The sequence below is a fragment of the Zonotrichia albicollis genome, chromosome 9 (assembly GCF_047830755.1).
Source record: "Zonotrichia albicollis isolate bZonAlb1 chromosome 9, bZonAlb1.hap1, whole genome shotgun sequence".
In the NCBI taxonomy this organism is placed as follows: Eukaryota; Metazoa; Chordata; class Aves; order Passeriformes; family Passerellidae; genus Zonotrichia; species Zonotrichia albicollis.
The window spans coordinates 35,612,807-35,630,335 of record NC_133827.1 but is presented as its reverse complement, the minus strand read 5'-3'; the positions used below and the strand labels follow the sequence as shown (position 1 = coordinate 35,630,335).

Here is a 17,529-nt window from a genome sequence, read left to right as displayed (position 1 = left end):
TTTATGTGAAGAGGACATAAATGAATATAGAAGAGCCTCCAAACCTGCACTTTGCAAACCTGCATCCTTTACAATCCTCCTAAAAGATGTTGTTTTTCCACATCTCCGCTAAGGTCTAATGGCAGAAGCAATACTGGAAGATCTCTCTGTCAGGATTCATTATTTTTAAACCACATGCTAAAGTCCTAATGCTTTATAAAGCCACTACATGAACAATGAAAATCCAACTATTATTAATCAAATTGGTTTTAAAATCCAGTCATTTTCATCATCCTGGGAGCAGGGAGGCTAGATGGAGAGAAGGCAGGGACAGCAGCTTGGTATTCAAAAGCATTGAGTTCAACTTTCCTTTTTAGCCACAGACTTTCTGGACAAATCATATTTTCCCCCAAATTTTACTTCCTCAATTGTAAAATGTTATAGGACAACTATGTGAAATCCTTAGACAACAGGGTAATTGTAGAAGCAGAAGGAGAGCTATTTATGCTTTCAAATTACACACTTAGTCTATGTTTTTCATCCTTTTTTTTTTTTTGTAGTATTTTATATGCTGAGTAATTCAGCAAATGCCTGTTACTCTCAGTTAGGTTGCCCATGTGTCACCATGGTTTTTGGCTGTACCAAATTGCTATAGATTGGTATAAAATACAATTACCACATGCAAGTATTAAAAAGGCAGTGCTTTACCAGAGAAACCTGATCATGGGGATGTGCTGCTTTGTAGGGGTTTGGTTTCCAGGATGACCAAACACAGCCCAGATAAACATAAACAGTGAAGGGCTGGGGTGAGATTTAACATTAAACTGCACTTACAAGTTTTTATGACTCTATTTACTGTAAGAGAGAACACATAAAACTTCCAGCATATTTCACTGTTAGCACAGAAGAAGTCACCTAAGCACAGAGGCAGCTCTCATGCCAAAAGGTAAATCAGGATAATCCCACCAGTGTCAGTGTTCTCTGTAAGGGCCCAATGCCTGCAATAAGAGAGGGCAGGGGAGTGCAGGGACACATCCCTCTTCACAGCTGCTTTTACACAACAGTCACACCCCAAATGTCCCTGGTGTGTCCCCAGGGCACTGCCCCTGAGGCCAACACCTCACTGCACCAACAGCACACAAGGGCTGTGCTTTGCTCTTACCTGAGCTGAACTCAAAAACCCAGATTTTCTCTGCTTCCAAGGCTCCATTCAGAATGTCCTTTCAGTTTGGAAAGTCATTTATGCTGCACAAGCATATGCTCTTCTGGAGCCCTCAAGTAATGAAAGGGGGAAACAGCACTCTGGTTAAAAAAATGTGCAAATGTAAGTGTCAGGCTCAGCTTGTCCCCACCTTTTCACAGCCAGAGTTGAAAGTCAGTCCATGGTTCTGCCTGGGGCTGTAGCAGAGCTTGTGATGTCCACTCAAGGGGAAAGCACAGACAGACACAGAGCCTTTTGTGTCCTCCTGCCTCCCATCCTGCAGATGCTGAGCACTCCCAAACCCTCCCAAAGCCAAGACAGCTCTGAGCTGGCTTTCAGTAAGAGCTGGAAGTACACTGACCCTCCTCCAGAGTAACACATTCTACTTGAATTATACTCTTTTATCAGTGTGTGAAAACATGTTCATGTAGTTGCACTCAGTGCTGGGCTAACCCAGTCATTCCCATTCCAGCCATGAGCAGCAGCAATACCAAACATCAGGGCGGTGCAATGGTAAGAGCAATATGGTTTATTATATAATGAAGAAGAAAAAAAAATTCATTTTCATCAAGTATTCCCTCACGGGGGTCAGTACAATATAAAGGAAATAAGGAAAAATGTACAAAACAACCTGACAAGAAGGCTCTAGATGAAACATGTTCAAAGCACTTGCAAATGGTGTTGCTGGACAGATGCAGAAGGAAATTAAATCAAGTCATTTTTCCCCTGCAAAATACAACTGAAAACCTGACTTTATTTTCAAAAATTCAGTTCTGTCTCTACCTGCAGGTATTTCAGGTAAGCTGACACAATTTTAGCTGTGATACATTTTTTAAAGGAGAGATTCCCAGAACTACTGTTTGACCACATTCATTTCAAAGTGGATTTTATTTTCCCTTCTAACTTTATGCAGGTGGCAAGCCCAGCTCAAAATAAAGGAAGCCTAGCCACTAGCTTCAAAGAAACCAGGTCCATATTTCTCCACTTTCCGTTATCCTTTGGCAACCATGGCATTTGTTTTTCCATAATCAGCAACACATATCCATCTCATCCAGAGCATCCTTGTATATGTGGTTGTAAAATTAAAAAAAAAAAAATCACAAACCAAAAAACACATATAAAACATCAGCAGTGAGAAATTCCTGAAGGTTTTCAAGCCTTGCTCCTAACTCAGCTAAAGTCAAGGTACTTCAAACTATTTTAGCTGGGGCAAGACCAAAGCCTTACAGAACCAGATCAATGGTCCTCAAAAAGCAAAACCATAAGAGTGTTGTAATCCAAATGGAGGAGTAAAAGACAAACTTAGCAATGTACCTTGCCTGGCCCCAGCCAACAAAATATCTTTGCCTTGGGTATTTCATTTACTCTTGACCCAGGCAAAATTCCCATTGGTTACAGTGAGAGCATCACTTAAGGAATGTAGCAAAGGGACATCAAGCATTAGTAAGCTAAAATATGAATCCATGCTTATGGCAATAGCTCTCCCTTCTAATGCCCTATAATGGGCATCTAGGAAAGGAAATAAGCAGCTTTACAGAAAAAAAATCTGCCTTTTGTTGCACTGATGACCATCCTAAGCAACTCCACAGAAGTTTTCAGGGCTCCTTTCAATGTGCATGAAGAAAGCAAAAAGTCAAAAATAGACCAATGTTAGGCAAGATTGTAACAGATTTACTCATTAGTGTAGAATGTAAAACAAAAGCTAATGCCTAATACAAAGAAAATAGTATCACTTTCATACTCCTCACAAATTCATGGATTCCACATGGTTTACTTCCTTGCCTTAAAAGAAATGAATGTTTAAATGAAGCATGAACCCTGTGTCTCTAAAAATAACATCCCAAGTTAGCACAGGAATCAGTTGAGGGAAAATGAATTGGAAATTGACATTTAATAACAAGTTGCAAGGAAATCCCCATTTTGTTTAGCATGAAAAGAAACAAAGATCCAGAGGTCAGATTTGGTTGGGGGGATTTGGGGTGGGTTTTGTTGTTTGGGTCTGGTTGGATTTTTTCATCAAGGGAAAGACAAAAATAGCTATGTGGGAGGAAAAACATTTTCACAAATACAATAAATAATTGTTCTGATCCAAAAGCAAAGTGCGATGTAGAATTTCTCCATTTAAAAACAACCTACAGCATAATACCTTAAATATTAACAAATCAATTAGTGGTCAGCACAGTAAAATAAATATGAACATATTGATTTACATTTTGTTTCTAGCAGCAAAGGTCATTAACCTACTGGCCAATGTGACAGCTTCACAGAAGTCCTGTTTCTTGGGTTTGGTACTTGGTTTAACATAAGAAAAAGATTATCTGGGTCTGGAAAATGGCACTTCAGCTGTACAGTGTTCTCCCCAGCCCACCTTAGTCAAAAGGGTTTGCCCAGAACATGTTTTCAGTATTTTTTGAACAGTGGTTTGGAGAACACCTTTCACAAAAAGAAATAAAATCAGGAGCTACTCAGTATCTAATGTTGACAAGTATGAGTTTGGATTGTCCTGAACCCTAAGGATAATGGGGAGGTTGGGTGTTTTCTCTTTGCACTCAGCAACTTCCTATGCTGAAAGGGGAGTGGGAAGATCACAAGCCACTAAGCAATGCTGAAGAGGGAGAGGAAAGCTTTGGCAGCTTGCAGGAAGGGCCACATCAGAGCACTGGGGCAAAGCCAGTCTCAGCTCCTTCTCCCAGCAAGACATCTTTCCTTCCATGGAGGAAATCTGTCCTAGCTGAGTCCCACTGCCTGCTGTACCCCTGCTCTACAAGCCACCACTCTGAAATCTCCAGGATGATCACATTCACTTGCACTCCCTTGAACAGAACAAAGCAGATTCAGGCTTCTCTGTTCAGGACAGACTGAAGCCACCACTCCAAGCCAGACTCAGCCTCAAGCAGAGAGGAGCCTGCAAGAACAGCCTCCTGCACATCCCTCACAAAAGCACCAGCACTGGGCAGTGGCACATCTGCACAGCTGGAGCAAACCAGGTTTTGACACCTCCAGCAGCCACTGGAAATGCCAAATGAGGAGCAGGTGGCTGGGCTGGGAGTAGGAGCAGTAACCAAAGCTAAGTGGAGAACAGCTGAATTTTGGGACATGTGAAAGCAAGCAAAAATGCCTCCTCATCCCTAGCAATAAGCCAGACAGCAGCAGTACCTACAGCTCCTCCAGCTCATATTTCACAAAGGGTTGTTTTTCTGCTACTAATTGCAGCCTGTAGGAAATACCATGCTTTAATTTACAGCCAGAGGGATGTTTAACCATAATGCAGGGATCACTGTGCTGAAGCACATTGTGGTAAGGCTCATCTAACTCCCTCTGCCCCTCTGGACAGTGGTGTCAGACTGGCAAACCTAAGGACAGGACACAAAGAGAAAACCAGAGCCCTTCTGTCAGTACAAATGATGAGGGGGAAAGGCTGATGAGAGATTCTGGAAAGGCAAATGTTCTTCAAGGCTACACAGAGGGCAAGGCAGGGGCAGGAAAGCACAGAGGAAACAGACTTACAAAGCTGTCAGAACTGTTCAGTGAGTGCTCTACAACCTGGGCACCTGTTCTACCTTCTCACCTGCTGCAGGGCACAAACCCCATTTAACTGAGTTTTGCACAAAGGAGGGGAAGGAACCCCATTCATGAGGACATCCATTCCTCTGCCTCTATCTGCAGGGCAAGAATGATCCTAGGGGGTTGTGTTCAACTACTTTGCAAGCACTCACCTTGCCTGGATTCAGGAAGGCTGCATTCAGGTTGTATGGCTCCCTGATGCTCACTCAGGGAGCTGAAGAAAACAATATTTAATTTCTGAGGAGCAGCCAAGTGCAACAGACCTTTTGAAGGTGGACTAGGAAGATGAATGAAGACTATCTGGATTTTTTTTTGTTACTCATTCTTCATTTTTTAAGGCAAGCAGAAAGTCCTTCTGGAATGCAAGAGGCAGGATCAGAATGGCAATAAAAGGAGGGGGAGGCTACCTTCAACACTATGCACTAGGAACAATTCATCCCTGCTAAAATCCTACTGAAACTAGTGGAGCTGCATCCAATTCCAGCTGCCTGAAGAGGGGTGAGAGATGAGCCAAGGTGCATCCTGGACCCTCTCTCTGCACCTGCCACTGCAGTCAATGAAGCTGCACCAGTGCACAGTCCCAGCAGAACAGTGGGGGATCAGGTCCAACAAAAGCCACCTACGTGTTGCACCTGCCACTGGAGACCATGTTTAATGACACTGAACTGGACTCCAATCACAGCTCCTCACATCTACCCAAACAAGCAGAAGAATAATTAACAACCCTACTTCTGCTCTTTTTCCCCTTCCTACTTTTGCTAAGGAATATCAAAACAAACACACACACACCTTCTGAGTTTGTCTACAATTCAAAAGTTGCTTAACAAGTTTCTTGAATACTTCCATGAGGCCAAAAAGCTGTTACTCAAACAGTCAATCATCACCCTGACATTTAAATCCTACATAACTTTGGATTTTTGATGGTCCCTGGAACAGTCAAGTATACACCAAGGAATGGAATTAAAAACCATCCTGAGATGGAAAAAGAAAGAGGGGGGGAAAGTCAACCAATATTGGTAGCTCTAGTTCAAAGCTAGAAGTTTCATCTTTGCTCTATAAACACCCATTAGGCTTAGCCCAGGGAATGGCATGGAAGTGGGACACACCAGTATCTGCTACCCAGAGTCCAGGCAGCTCTGCTCTTCCAGAGCAAGGACTGCAGGCCAGAGACCAACTCTTGCTCTCTTCTACATCAACATGCAAAGAAATCACAGCTGACAGCTCCTTCTATCTATTCTCAACCTGACTCATTCTAAGGCAGAATCAGAGCACAGCACATCTCACCTGAGCAGGTTTGCTTTCCAGTTCACTTCATTAAGCCACTGAGATCCCCAGAGATCAGGGAGATGAGCTACACCCATGGTAATATTAAGGTGTCCAGGCAACAATATCAAGAGTAGAAGAGTATTTCTGAATGGGGCTAATCAGCTGAAATCCATGTCAGATGTTCAGAATGGAATCTGCATCGCAGAGGAAGCAGTAAGAGGAAAGATCCTCCAAGGAGAAGAGGTATGCACAGCCTTTCTACAAGGATGTGGAAAGAACCTACTCTGGACTGTAATGGGGGCCAGAAGCAGCAAAGTGTGGACAAATACACCACCTAATTCACACATTCACAGGCCCTACTCCTTCCCCTCTTTTACAAGCTGCCCAGAGAGTCAGTTTGCCATAGGGAAGCATTCTGGAGCACTGCTCTGTGGTGTGCCAAGAGGGGAGTGGGCTTTACACACAGTCCACCCACGTGGTAGGACCACAGAAGTTTCCAGCACTTCTTGGGCTTTGCATATTCATGCAGAAGGCCGGGGAGAAGACACAGTTCCTCCCTGCCACTCAACACAATGAAGAGCCTTAGATAATTAGCAAACAAACACCAAAAACACTTCATGTCCTGCACAGCGTCATCCTGCCGACTATGATAGAAAAAAAACCTAACCATACCAGTAAGTTTGCAGGTGTTACATGTACAGCTCAGAGCATACTCCTACCCAATGGAGCACAAAGCAGGGCACGTGGCAAACAGCAGGCGAGAGACAAGCTGCTCTAGTTGCAAACTACTACCGAGGGCGGCGCGTCACTGGACGTAGCCCAGGTTCTCCATCTCGTTCCTGTAGCGCTGCTCAGACACTTTGCTCTTGTGCTGCTTGCTCTCCAGGTGCTGCCTGAACTCCAGCTCCTCGCTGGCCCCAGCGTTGCACATGGAGCAGTAGAACTGCCCGCTGGGCGTCACGCACATGGCCAGGTCACGGGGGATCCTCTGCCGCGAGCGCGGGTTGAAGTAGGGACCTGGGGACACGACACAAAAGAAAAGCCTGGTTTACCTGTGAGGAATCAAAGCTTGAGGCAGCTCAGTGACAATGCCAAAGTCCAATGAATGTGTGCTTTTCAATCAAAGATTTGATTCTTTAGTAGATTAGAATCAATCCGTATTTTCCCCACAACTCCCCTGCTGGTTTCCAGATTTACGGAGGTGCAGCACACAGGACAGCACTTGGAATTTTATAAAGTAGTAGAGTGGGCTTAATGCTCTAGTCTTATTGAAAATCAGGTACCCAACAATTTAATGTTTAATAATTTATTAATTTTTAAGAACTTAATAATTTTTAACAACTTAATTCAATAATTTAATAATTAAGCAATACTTTTTTTTCTTAACCATCTAATTTCACAACTGGAATAGTCTTTTCATTATACCAAGCTGCTTCAGTTTAAAACTCACAAAATTGTATTTAATACAACTTTAAAAGATTTATCTTTTCCACATGACAGTGATTAGAATGATGTGATTAAACCGAGCTTCACCAGGAATCAGGGTTTCAGCTAATGTGTGCTTGTAAAACAACTTAAAATGTAAAAGAGAAATAGATGCGCGGCTGGAGGCTGTAATACACTCTTTAAATCATAGTAAAGAGGGAAAGTTAGTATCTAACACCTGAGGAAGGACTCTATGCTAGGAACAGATGGTCTTAGAGGGAGGCTAACATGCTCTCTCATTCTGGTCATGGGAGTGCAAGTACAGGTTGATGTGCCACAGTAGGAGTCAAAGCACCTGGCCACCTGCCAAGAAAATAAAGCAGGAAAACTGTCACCACTTAGAGCAGCCTTAGAGACAGGCAGATGGTAAATTAAGTTACAAACTGAGAAAAAGAACTAACAAGCAGGCTGACAAAACAAAGCAACTTTAGCAGCTGGGGAAAAAAAACCCATGCAGATATGAAAGATCAGCAGAGCTTGGACCAGCTCCTTTCACAACCTGACTCTGCTAAAACAGATCTCAGAAACAGAAGAAAACCAAGTCTATTTATTATTAATTACTATTCCAGCTACAGAATAGATACAAGCTCCAAGTTACCTGTGTTGTTCTGAACCGCATACGTGTTTCTTCTGTTCTGCATCATCTTATACTCATTCCCTTCTTTCCTTGCCCTTCGTTTGCCTAGTTCTGAGGCATCCCTGCAGATTACACAAATATGAACAGCTGCAATTCAGGGTATTCTGACAAAAGGGCTGCCAGAGACACTGGCACACGCTTTCAGCCTGAGCATGAGGTTGAACAATACCTACGAGAACGAGTTATTCTGTGCCTCTGCAAGGCGCAGCCGCTTGGCGTGATTCTTCCCTTGGTAGTGAGCCTGAGCCACAGCCGGGGAGCTAAATGAGGCATCACAAAGCTTGCAGTAATCATTCTCTGTAGCCAAGATCACTCGGCCACCTGGCTTACTGGATCCCATCTAGCAGCAAAGGGAGACACAGCATGTGAAACACAAAAAAGGTTAAATATAAGCTGAAATGTTTCAATCACAGGGACTGAGACCACTGCCGTTCTCATCAGACAGCAGGAGAGCTGGAATTAAAGCCCATTGATTAGGACACTCTCAAGTTGTCCCCAAAGTGTTCTTACACAAAATGCATTGTTCCTGCCTTGCCTCCAGGAGAGCCTGCAAATGCCTGGCCTGAGGTGGAGAGAAAAGCAATCTGAACAAACAGCTCTGCAACAGCCACAGAGGCTTGTTTACATCACAGCAATGATTTAACTCCTAACTGCTGGGAGCTGATAAGCAGTGACTTTCACTCTTAAAAACACTCACTGAAAGGTAGAGGTGCTTCTCTCTCCTATTTACAGTCCATCTAATCTCTCCACAACACCCTGTCTTTACAGTTCCCTGACCACAGCAAGAAGAAAAAAAACCAGTAGCAAAGCTGCCAAACCTCTGATCCTTAACCTTCAGGTGGGAGAACACCTGGATCCAGACTTCAAAGGAAGGACCCAGTCTCACATGATATGTGAAGGACACCTTCATGTGTCTGTGCAGTCAGACCACATACAGCGATCCAGGCAGGAGCCATGCCTCCTCAGCACGTCACATCCAGGGAAAAGTGTTTTGTAAACAGTGCAGCAGCAGTGATTCATGCAGCCATGTCACTGCAGCACTTGACAAACCAACATTCTTTCACATCTCCTTAGACACCGCTCAAACTTAGAGACACACAATTCTGATTTCTAGCTTACAATGTGAACCCTCACATGGCCCTAGAGGTATTTTTATTGCCATGGGCCATTTCCTCCATTAAAAAACACACCACCAGATACCCTGGCAGGTACAGCAATCACATCTCCATGCCTTGGGCAGGACCCCATCCCATCCCAGTTCACAGCCATGAGCTGCAATGCCAATTTACACGGGGCCAAATCTCCCTCTGGCCAAGAACAGTCTGTCACTCTGTAAATGATCTCTGCTTCCCTACAGGCAGCACAGGCTTATGTTGCAACTTCAATCCCTGCACAGTCACAGGCAAAAGCCAGGTTAGCTGTCACATCTCATGATAAACCCAAGGGATGAATTCTAGAAGGAGATAGCAAAAAACATCTCTTTTTTCCTCTAACGTGCCCAAAACAGAATTAATCTGGATAACTGATGGAACAATCCATTCACTCTGCACACAGGAATGAGCACTTCAAAAGGAGTAACAAAAGAGGAATTAGCTAACAGCCCTGGGCAATGGGTGTAGGAGCACCAAAGCACTTTTTCCATGTAGGCTTCCCCCACACAACAGAGGGATGATTGTGCAGAGCGGATGCCACACCCTCACATCCAAATCCAATTCCAGCAATTCTGTTCTATACCTGCCCTTACACAGCTATAATCAGCAGCACATCAGACTTACCTAGCAATCAAAGTATTTGCCAGGCAGAAATAGAACATTTGAAGTCCAACATTGTGCTGCAAGGGCAGATCAATATCTGCATCTTCAAAAGAAAGCAAACAGCTCACAACGGGCCATTTCCACCATCTTGTGCCATCACAAGGAAAATTCTTTCCCAACTCCTGCAGTAATCTTCAAGCCTGATATCTGGTTATCCTAACTGGGGTTAGGTGACAAGCAAGCATGATCTCAGTCCCTTTGCCATGCCTTACCTGAGTTGGAAGAGTGACAACCTGAGGTGGGGCAGGCTCAACAGAATTACTCATTCTGGCAGGTGCCGGACAGCTGTTGGCAGCATAGTAATTCCTCAGCTTCTTACTGTGGTTCTTACCCTGCAAAGATAACCCAGATTAATCACTGTCCTAATAACAGTGTCTTACTCTGAAAGACAAAGGATCCAGAGACTGAAATGAGAAAGTGCCCATGAAGGTGGCAGCTAAGGTAAAGAAGCTGTCACCCAGCTCTGAATTTAAGAAATGCAGGCATTCCTCCCTTTCTCCAAAATGCTCAACACCTAGAATGAATGGGCCCCCTCTCCAGCTGATTTTCTCTATAAGTTTACAATTAGTTTCTCAGTCTGTTTCCATTTCACTTAAAAGCAGTATTTTGTGTTTTAAGACTATCAGCTGCTTTACACAGTTTATTGATAAACCTGAACACACAACACACATTTCATGACACCGCAAGCTTGAGTTAAAACGTGAGATTGAACTTAAAACCCACATCACATTTTATTTTCTCTTGAAAAACATATATCATAAATGTTTTTGGTGTTCTGAAAGCCTGGTAGAATAACACGAGACTATGTATATGCATATTGTGGATGCACAGAAAGGCAAATGCGATACGTAAAAAATCACCTCTGTCCTGTCATGGAAAAAATTCTGCAAAAACAAGAGGTTAAAAGTGTAACACCAATCCAACCTACCTCTTCACTAGCAGGATACCACTTTTTCAGGGCCAAAAGCAAATCTGAAATCTGGGTCTGGTGTCCTGAGGTTATGGAAAATCACCCTTTTGCATTCACTGGTGGAGAAAGTCACTATTTCCAATAGTCATGCAAACACAGCATCAGGCAGAGAGGGTGTAGGAAAATGGACTAATGCAAGGCTGACATGTTCTATCTTTCAGCAAGAATCATATGCAAAGAGTCCTTATCCTATATCAGGCAAGTCAACAAGATCAGCTTAAACAAAATAAATCTGATCTGAGCCAACCCAGCTGATGAGAGTGTTTGCATAAAAGGCCCCACCAGATCAGTGCTGTGCATAGCCTCAGAAAGGAGACTCTGACAAACACATGGCAGCAGCCCCTTTCCTAATGGCACAGCTGGATCCAGCAGAAAACACCTGTCCAGGCCTCACAAAATCATGTCTGGAATCAGAAGGTCAATTTTACTAAACTAGTGTAGATGTCAAATACAGGTTGCATAAAACAAAGGAAAAATCACAAGTGTCTGCTTTTTCACCTATGCCATCTTGGCACCACTTCTCTGTCCCCATGGACAGTGTTTTTGCAAAAAGCTCCAGTAACAACACCTTAAAAGAAAGCACTGCAGCACGTCTGGACAACCAGCAAATCCAAGCAGGGTGAAGATATGTCTACAGAGCAGTTTCAGTCCATGAGGTGGTGCAGAGGAAGCTCCAGATGAGCAAGTTGAATGCTGCTGTTCATGTGCAGCACTCAAAACCCCCTCGAGAAGCTGAGTTAGTCCTCCTGCATTAGCCCACACTTCCCTCTGTGCTGCCACAGCAACGCTGCTGGCAGTGCTCGTGCTGGCACAGGAATGTCTCCACAAGCTGCAGATGCAGCAGCCCCAAAAGCTGAGCCTCCTGCTGCTCTCCTTACCTGGTAATGAGCCTGGGCTTGCTGGGCCGAGTTCAGAGTGACATTGCAAAGCTTACAGCACAGGGGCTTACATAGTTCCTCCAGCATAGGGTCCTGCTCCACCACCTTGGCAAGTTCCTCCTCTTGTGTGTGATGAAAGGAAGGCCCCAGTCCCAGAGACTTTGGTGGGGACAGTGGTGAGCTGGCTCTTGGCCTTGTAGCCACTGACATAGGAAGGGATGAAGGCTTCTCAGGATGAGGAAGAAGTCCTGCTTGCTGTAGAAGAATCATTGGCCAGGAAGACTATGGGCATGCTACTGCTGAAGGAGGAGGAATCTTCTTCGGATCTAGACCAGAAAGACACAAATGCTGAAATAAGCAACAAGAACAGGAACATCAAGGATCCAGGGGCAATCCCTGTAACTCCACTGCCTCTGCTTCATGCCTTTTCAAAATGCCAAGCAGGATAAAGTCAGTTTGCAACACTTTGCCGCCCACGGGAACAGCAGCATCCCAGACAAGCAGGGCCAGATTACAAGACACTTATATAAGAAGTGGGTCCCCTGGCAGGTGAAGATTCCTGACACCCACAGCACCTGACAACAGCACACTCCCCCCGCTGCCCCATGCCCACGAGAAGGGGGGACCATGCACAGCACACAGAGCTGTGTCACTGGGGGGACACAAGCACTGCCCACATCCTCCTTTGGGAGCCCAAGGACAAGCTCACTCCTAAACAAATATCACACCAGACTACTGCAATGGACATTACAAAGAATCTGAATACTTCAAAGCAGATTTATTGTATATAGGTAGATGCAAAATACATAAACACATCTATCCCTCAAAGACTTTACTGAGGAAAAGCTTTTCTCCAGTAAGACAACAAAACAGAGTGGGAATGAGCTGGAGCACACCTTGTTGTACACAGTCAGCTCCCAAGGGCTCTCTCCCATGGTATTCTTGAATGACCTTGAGCTATTTTTCACATTTCCATTACTAACTACAAGCAATGCAATACTTAAAGCTACATCTTGTTCTGCAAAATGGAGAACTTATATAAACCTTTATTCAATTATTTCTCAGTTAATTCAAGTTATTAGAACTAGCTCCACGTTTCCAACAAGAGGTTCTGAGAGATTTATTTAATTAAAGTTTATAAATCACATCTACAGCCCAGATGAACATCCCTAGAATAATACAGAGCAGTGACATTATGAATTAAGGCATAGCTACTTTTGTTCATGTCTTATTAGCTTCTTATCATAACAAATCCTGTTCAGTGGCACACTGGGATCAAGAGAAGCATTATCTTGGCCTTTGCAGATCACTCCCAGCTAGGGCTGCACTGGCACCAACCATGTTTATGCTCTGGGCTTTGTTCATTTGTTTAAGCAAATAAAGAGACACATCTGCATTTTAAAGCAACACTTGTGTAAAATTAGGGAAAAGTAAATGAAATACCACCAAGGAATTTTGTTCCTGAGTTGCCTTAGAAAATAGGGACTTCAAAGGCATTTAGGAACCTGCAGAAGCAGAGAGCATTTATCTGGGGTAACTTCCGGGATTTTCAATCTGCTAAAATTAGCTGAAGATAAATACCTTCCCCACTCAAGCTATGGAAAATCCCAGTTGAAGCCTGCAATTTTAGGTACTGTGTTATCTTTGGATCTCTCTTCCCAGAGAGATCTGTTCTGTTAGGAAAATTAAAACAAAATTTAAATGAATGAATGAATGGGACTAAAGCATTCAAGTGACAAAATAATTTCTGAAATATTTATCTCAAACCAAAACTTACTCTAATACAAGACTGGAGGAAGCTCACTTATTACTAATATTAAAGGTAAGGAAAAAGATTTAAATTATTTTTTTAAAGGCAGTATGCACTGGCTTGGGGACAATGTTTTAAGGCAGTAACAGAGCCACCATGAGTTTTCATGTTTATATTATTCCTCCACCACCAAGGCTCTGCAAAATTTCAGAGCTGGAACCTACCACAAAGAAGAAAGAGGACACACAGGAATGGTGCTGCAAATCATCCATCAGCAGTGTAAATTCTGTAGTGTTACCTAACCCCTTTCCTATTTTCAGCACACATGACCCTGGTTAAACAGAACAGAAGACAACTTTTTTATCTTTATTTTCCTCAACTAGTACTCTGTAGACAGTCTAATTAATTTCTGTGGGACTACAGATGGAACAAGTTCATATTCATGTTGGTTAAATACATCATAACACAGGCCTATCAAGGCAGTTTAAATCAACTATGCAAGCAGGTAAGCATGCCAGCTAATTCCAGAGTTTTATTACATGAGTATAATGGGCCTCTTACCTTAAAATGAGAGTAAATTATAGCCAAATACTCCATAGAACAACATAAAGAGATGCACAGTAAATGGCAATTGAGATTCATCTGCTTAATTTTGCATGAGCATTTCTTGCATTGCATTTTCCTGCAACTGTCACAAATGGGATTTGTCATATACAAGAGGAAACAGTGCTTACAGGATCTATATCTACAGGGGGAAAGGTATAATGTAATACTCTTAGAAAATCTTTAACTGTAAGGTCATTTACTGTTTCTTAAAGTAAGCAGTTGTCTGAAAATAAAATTAAGGCTGCATGAGCAATTTCCACAGTAAGACTTCTTGATTTGGCTTATGCAATGTATGCAATTCTGGTTTTCCTCTGACAGTGATCTTTAACCACTGAAATTGCTCAAGTTATGTTCATTTTTCTCTTACTGGTATTATAAATAAGAAAATAAAAATCAGTGTATTTACAGGTCCCTTTAATCCTCCACTGCTGGTTGTTACAGGAGAAGGAAAAGGAACATTTTTAACTCCTCCTTTCCCTTCACATGAGAAGCTGTAAGATCTTTACCCTAGGACACAGCAAAGGAACAAGGCACCTCCATCACCAGGGACCCCAACCAGCACAGCCCAAGGCAGGGTAAGGACCTGCAGCTCTCCAGGGCAGGCTGAGGAGCCTTTCTGCCTGAGGACAGCACCTCTCAGAGCTCAGCCATGCCAGGATACACTTCCACGCCATGCCAGCTGTCCTTGAGGGGATGAGCGGGGCACGGGTGCTCCCTCCTTTCCTTGGGGCATCCCAAGGGCAGCGCTGGAGGAGGAGACCCAGTGCCACAGCCTGGTGATGCCCACCTAAAGGGGAGAAACCTCCCAGGGCTGGGAAAGGAGCTGCTCTGGCCACATGTCTGAGAATGGGGAAGGCACGGCTTGACTTTGCTTGGAGAAAAGAATAAAGCACAGTGAGAAATCTACGTGTTCCCACCAGAATTGTTTTTTAAATGCAGCTGAGGCAACTAATAACAGAGATGAAAGAAGCAGAAATGGTGAACAAGCTGTGAGTTTTCACTGCTACAGGAAGCATTTCTTCTCAAGTTCACTCATCTATCAATACATGGACATCTCTTAATGTAATTGTGGCAGAAAGTTTCCTTTTGGCCACGGGCTGGGCCTACACATTTCCTCTGAAAGGCAGCTTGTTTTATAACGCTGCAGGGACGGAAGGCAGCACCAAACAAACACACAGCATGCACAGCTCTCCCTTAAGGTGCACTGACCCTCCGCTGATGGGGACACGCATTCAGCAACCCAGAACCATCCCTTGCGTCAAAGGGGGTATCAGAAAGCAGGGTGTAAATCCGACTCCCCGCAGGCATTCCTGCAAAGCCGCTTGCCTCGCAGTCCGGGGGCTGGACAGCAATTAAAAACCACAATCCCTGCTACCCTACAGCCAGGGAACCGCCGCAAGCTCAGGCAGCGCCGCACCATTCCGGGCAGGCACAGAGCCCAGCCGAGGGGCAGGGACAGCCATCCGCATCCCCGGAACGGCCCGGAACGGAACGCGGCGGCACCGGGCCGGGATCCGCGGGACACCCCCGAGCGCAGCCCCGCCAGCCCCCGCGCACACCCCGCACCTACCGCGGCCCCGGGGCTCGCAGGGCCGGGCCCGGCTCGGGCTCGCTCTCAGCTGCGGGAAGTGACGGCGGCGGGGGCGGGACGGGGCTGAGCCGGGACGGGCTGGGGCGGGACCGCCGCCGCTACGAACCGCCCCGCGCCAGCGCTGCTGGGCATCGCGGGCACAAAAACAGCCCCCAGGAGCTGCTTCACATGGTCCTCGCTCCTGACCCGTGCTGCTGAACAACAGCATTTACTATTTTTTCTCTTTTTTTTTCTTTTTTTAATATAATTATTATTTTTTTAGCAGATGTTACAATGCACCTGATTTGCATATATAAACATCTTCTTATTCATGCTGCCCGCAGCCAAAATGAGTAATGATTTCCCCTCGAGCCACCAAGGCCTCACCCGTGTGGTTGGGCCACCCTGTTTCAAAGCCTATGGAGTTTCTGTTGATTTTTCTCCCCTTTTGTTGGAATAGGGAAGTGCTGAGAAGTTGCTACAGGCTGAAATCATCACCCAGATTTTTCAGTAGCCATCAGCCAACCCACTTGGCAATCCAATGGTTAGACACACTGATTGTTACAAATTTTTGTTAGATATTTTAAAAAAAAATCCATTTGTCAGATTTAGAGAATCATAGAAGAGTTTGGCTTGGAAGGTCTCCTTAAAGACCATCTCATTCCAACCTCCTTGCCATGGGCAGGGACAACTTCCACCAGCCCAGGTTGCTCCAAGCCCAACCTCCTTGCCATGGGCAGGGACAACTTCCACCAGCCCAGGTTGCTCCAAGCCCTGTCCAACCTAGCCTCGAACATTTCCAGGGATGGGGCAGCCACAGCTTCTCGGGGCAGTCTGTTGCTAGGGTCTCACCACCCTCAAAGTCAAGAATTTCTTCCTAATATCTGATTTAAATCTGCCCTCTGTCAATTTAAAGCCATCCCCCCTTGTGCTATCACTACATGCCCTTATCGAAATTCCCTCTCTGGCTCTGTTGCAGGCTCCCTTTGGGAAGGATGCTGCAGGTGGGAATCAGGAGCAGTGGTGATGTGGAGCCAAATCAGCAAAGGGGCAGTTTGGCAGCAGGAATTCTCCTGGAGCCTGCTGTGCCCTGGGTTTGCAGGGTGTGCTCTGCCATGCCCTGCACGGCTGCTCTGGTGCTCCCACTCACTGCAGTGCTGCCTGCAGCATCTCAGCCTGCCCACGGCTGTGAAACGGCCCCATGCTAGACCCTGGGGCTTGGAGAGCTGTTCCAAGTTAGAGAATTCACCAACGCCCTCACCATGTTCACACCTGGCTCCAAAACTTGCTTATGCCATCTCCGTTGTTGAAAGGATAAATACCCCTTGACAATAGGGTGATTTGCCAAAACGCCTTAACAATTAATAACGCGGGTTAACCGTGTCCCTGCTCGCTATCATCACCTCAGTGCCACCTTCACTTGTTGCATCTTGTTGGCTCTCACCGAGGTACCCCAGCCTAGCGCTCTCATTTTACACCCTGAAAACCCACACCCACTTGGGAGTGCGCATTTACAATGTTATTTCTCTTCGACTTCTAATTTGTACGGGCATTCGCTTGGCGAGCCGCTCTTTCAACAAAACACCGGACTCACGTACAGCGACTCGATGCCAGTGGCAGCTGATTGTAAAGAAACCGGGTGGTCCAAGTGGGAAAAGGGTCAAGACTGGGCCAGACGCGCTGCGATGTGCAGGGCACGGGGGTGTCAGCGACATCAGGGCAACAAGCGGGGCAGGACGAACCCGCGTTTGCCCAGCACACCCCGTTCCCCCGGCCCGCTCCCGCCTCCCCCCGCCGCGGTTCCCGTTC

General features: G+C 45.1%; 1 protein-coding gene across 2 annotated transcripts; it reads right to left on the bottom strand.

Moving 5' to 3' along the window:
- Positions 1–1,694: 1,694 nt before the first annotated feature.
- Positions 1,695–17,520, bottom strand: ZMAT3 (zinc finger matrin-type 3). Of its 2 annotated transcripts, none has more exons than XM_005484789.4 (6): positions 17,319–17,520; positions 11,795–12,120; positions 10,159–10,278; positions 8,306–8,472; positions 8,094–8,194; positions 1,695–7,027 (listed from the first exon to the last, which is right to left on the bottom strand). In XM_005484789.4, the coding sequence occupies exons 2-6, from the start codon at positions 12,062–12,064 to the stop codon at positions 6,816–6,818; spliced, it is 870 nt and encodes a 289-aa protein (XP_005484846.1). In that variant the 5' UTR covers positions 12,065–12,120; positions 17,319–17,520; the 3' UTR covers positions 1,695–6,815. The 2 variants fall into 2 exon arrangements, with proteins under 2 accessions (XP_005484846.1, XP_005484845.1); XM_005484788.4 differs by lacking the exon at positions 17,319–17,520 and adding an exon at positions 15,721–15,875.
- Positions 17,521–17,529: the final 9 nt, after the last annotated feature.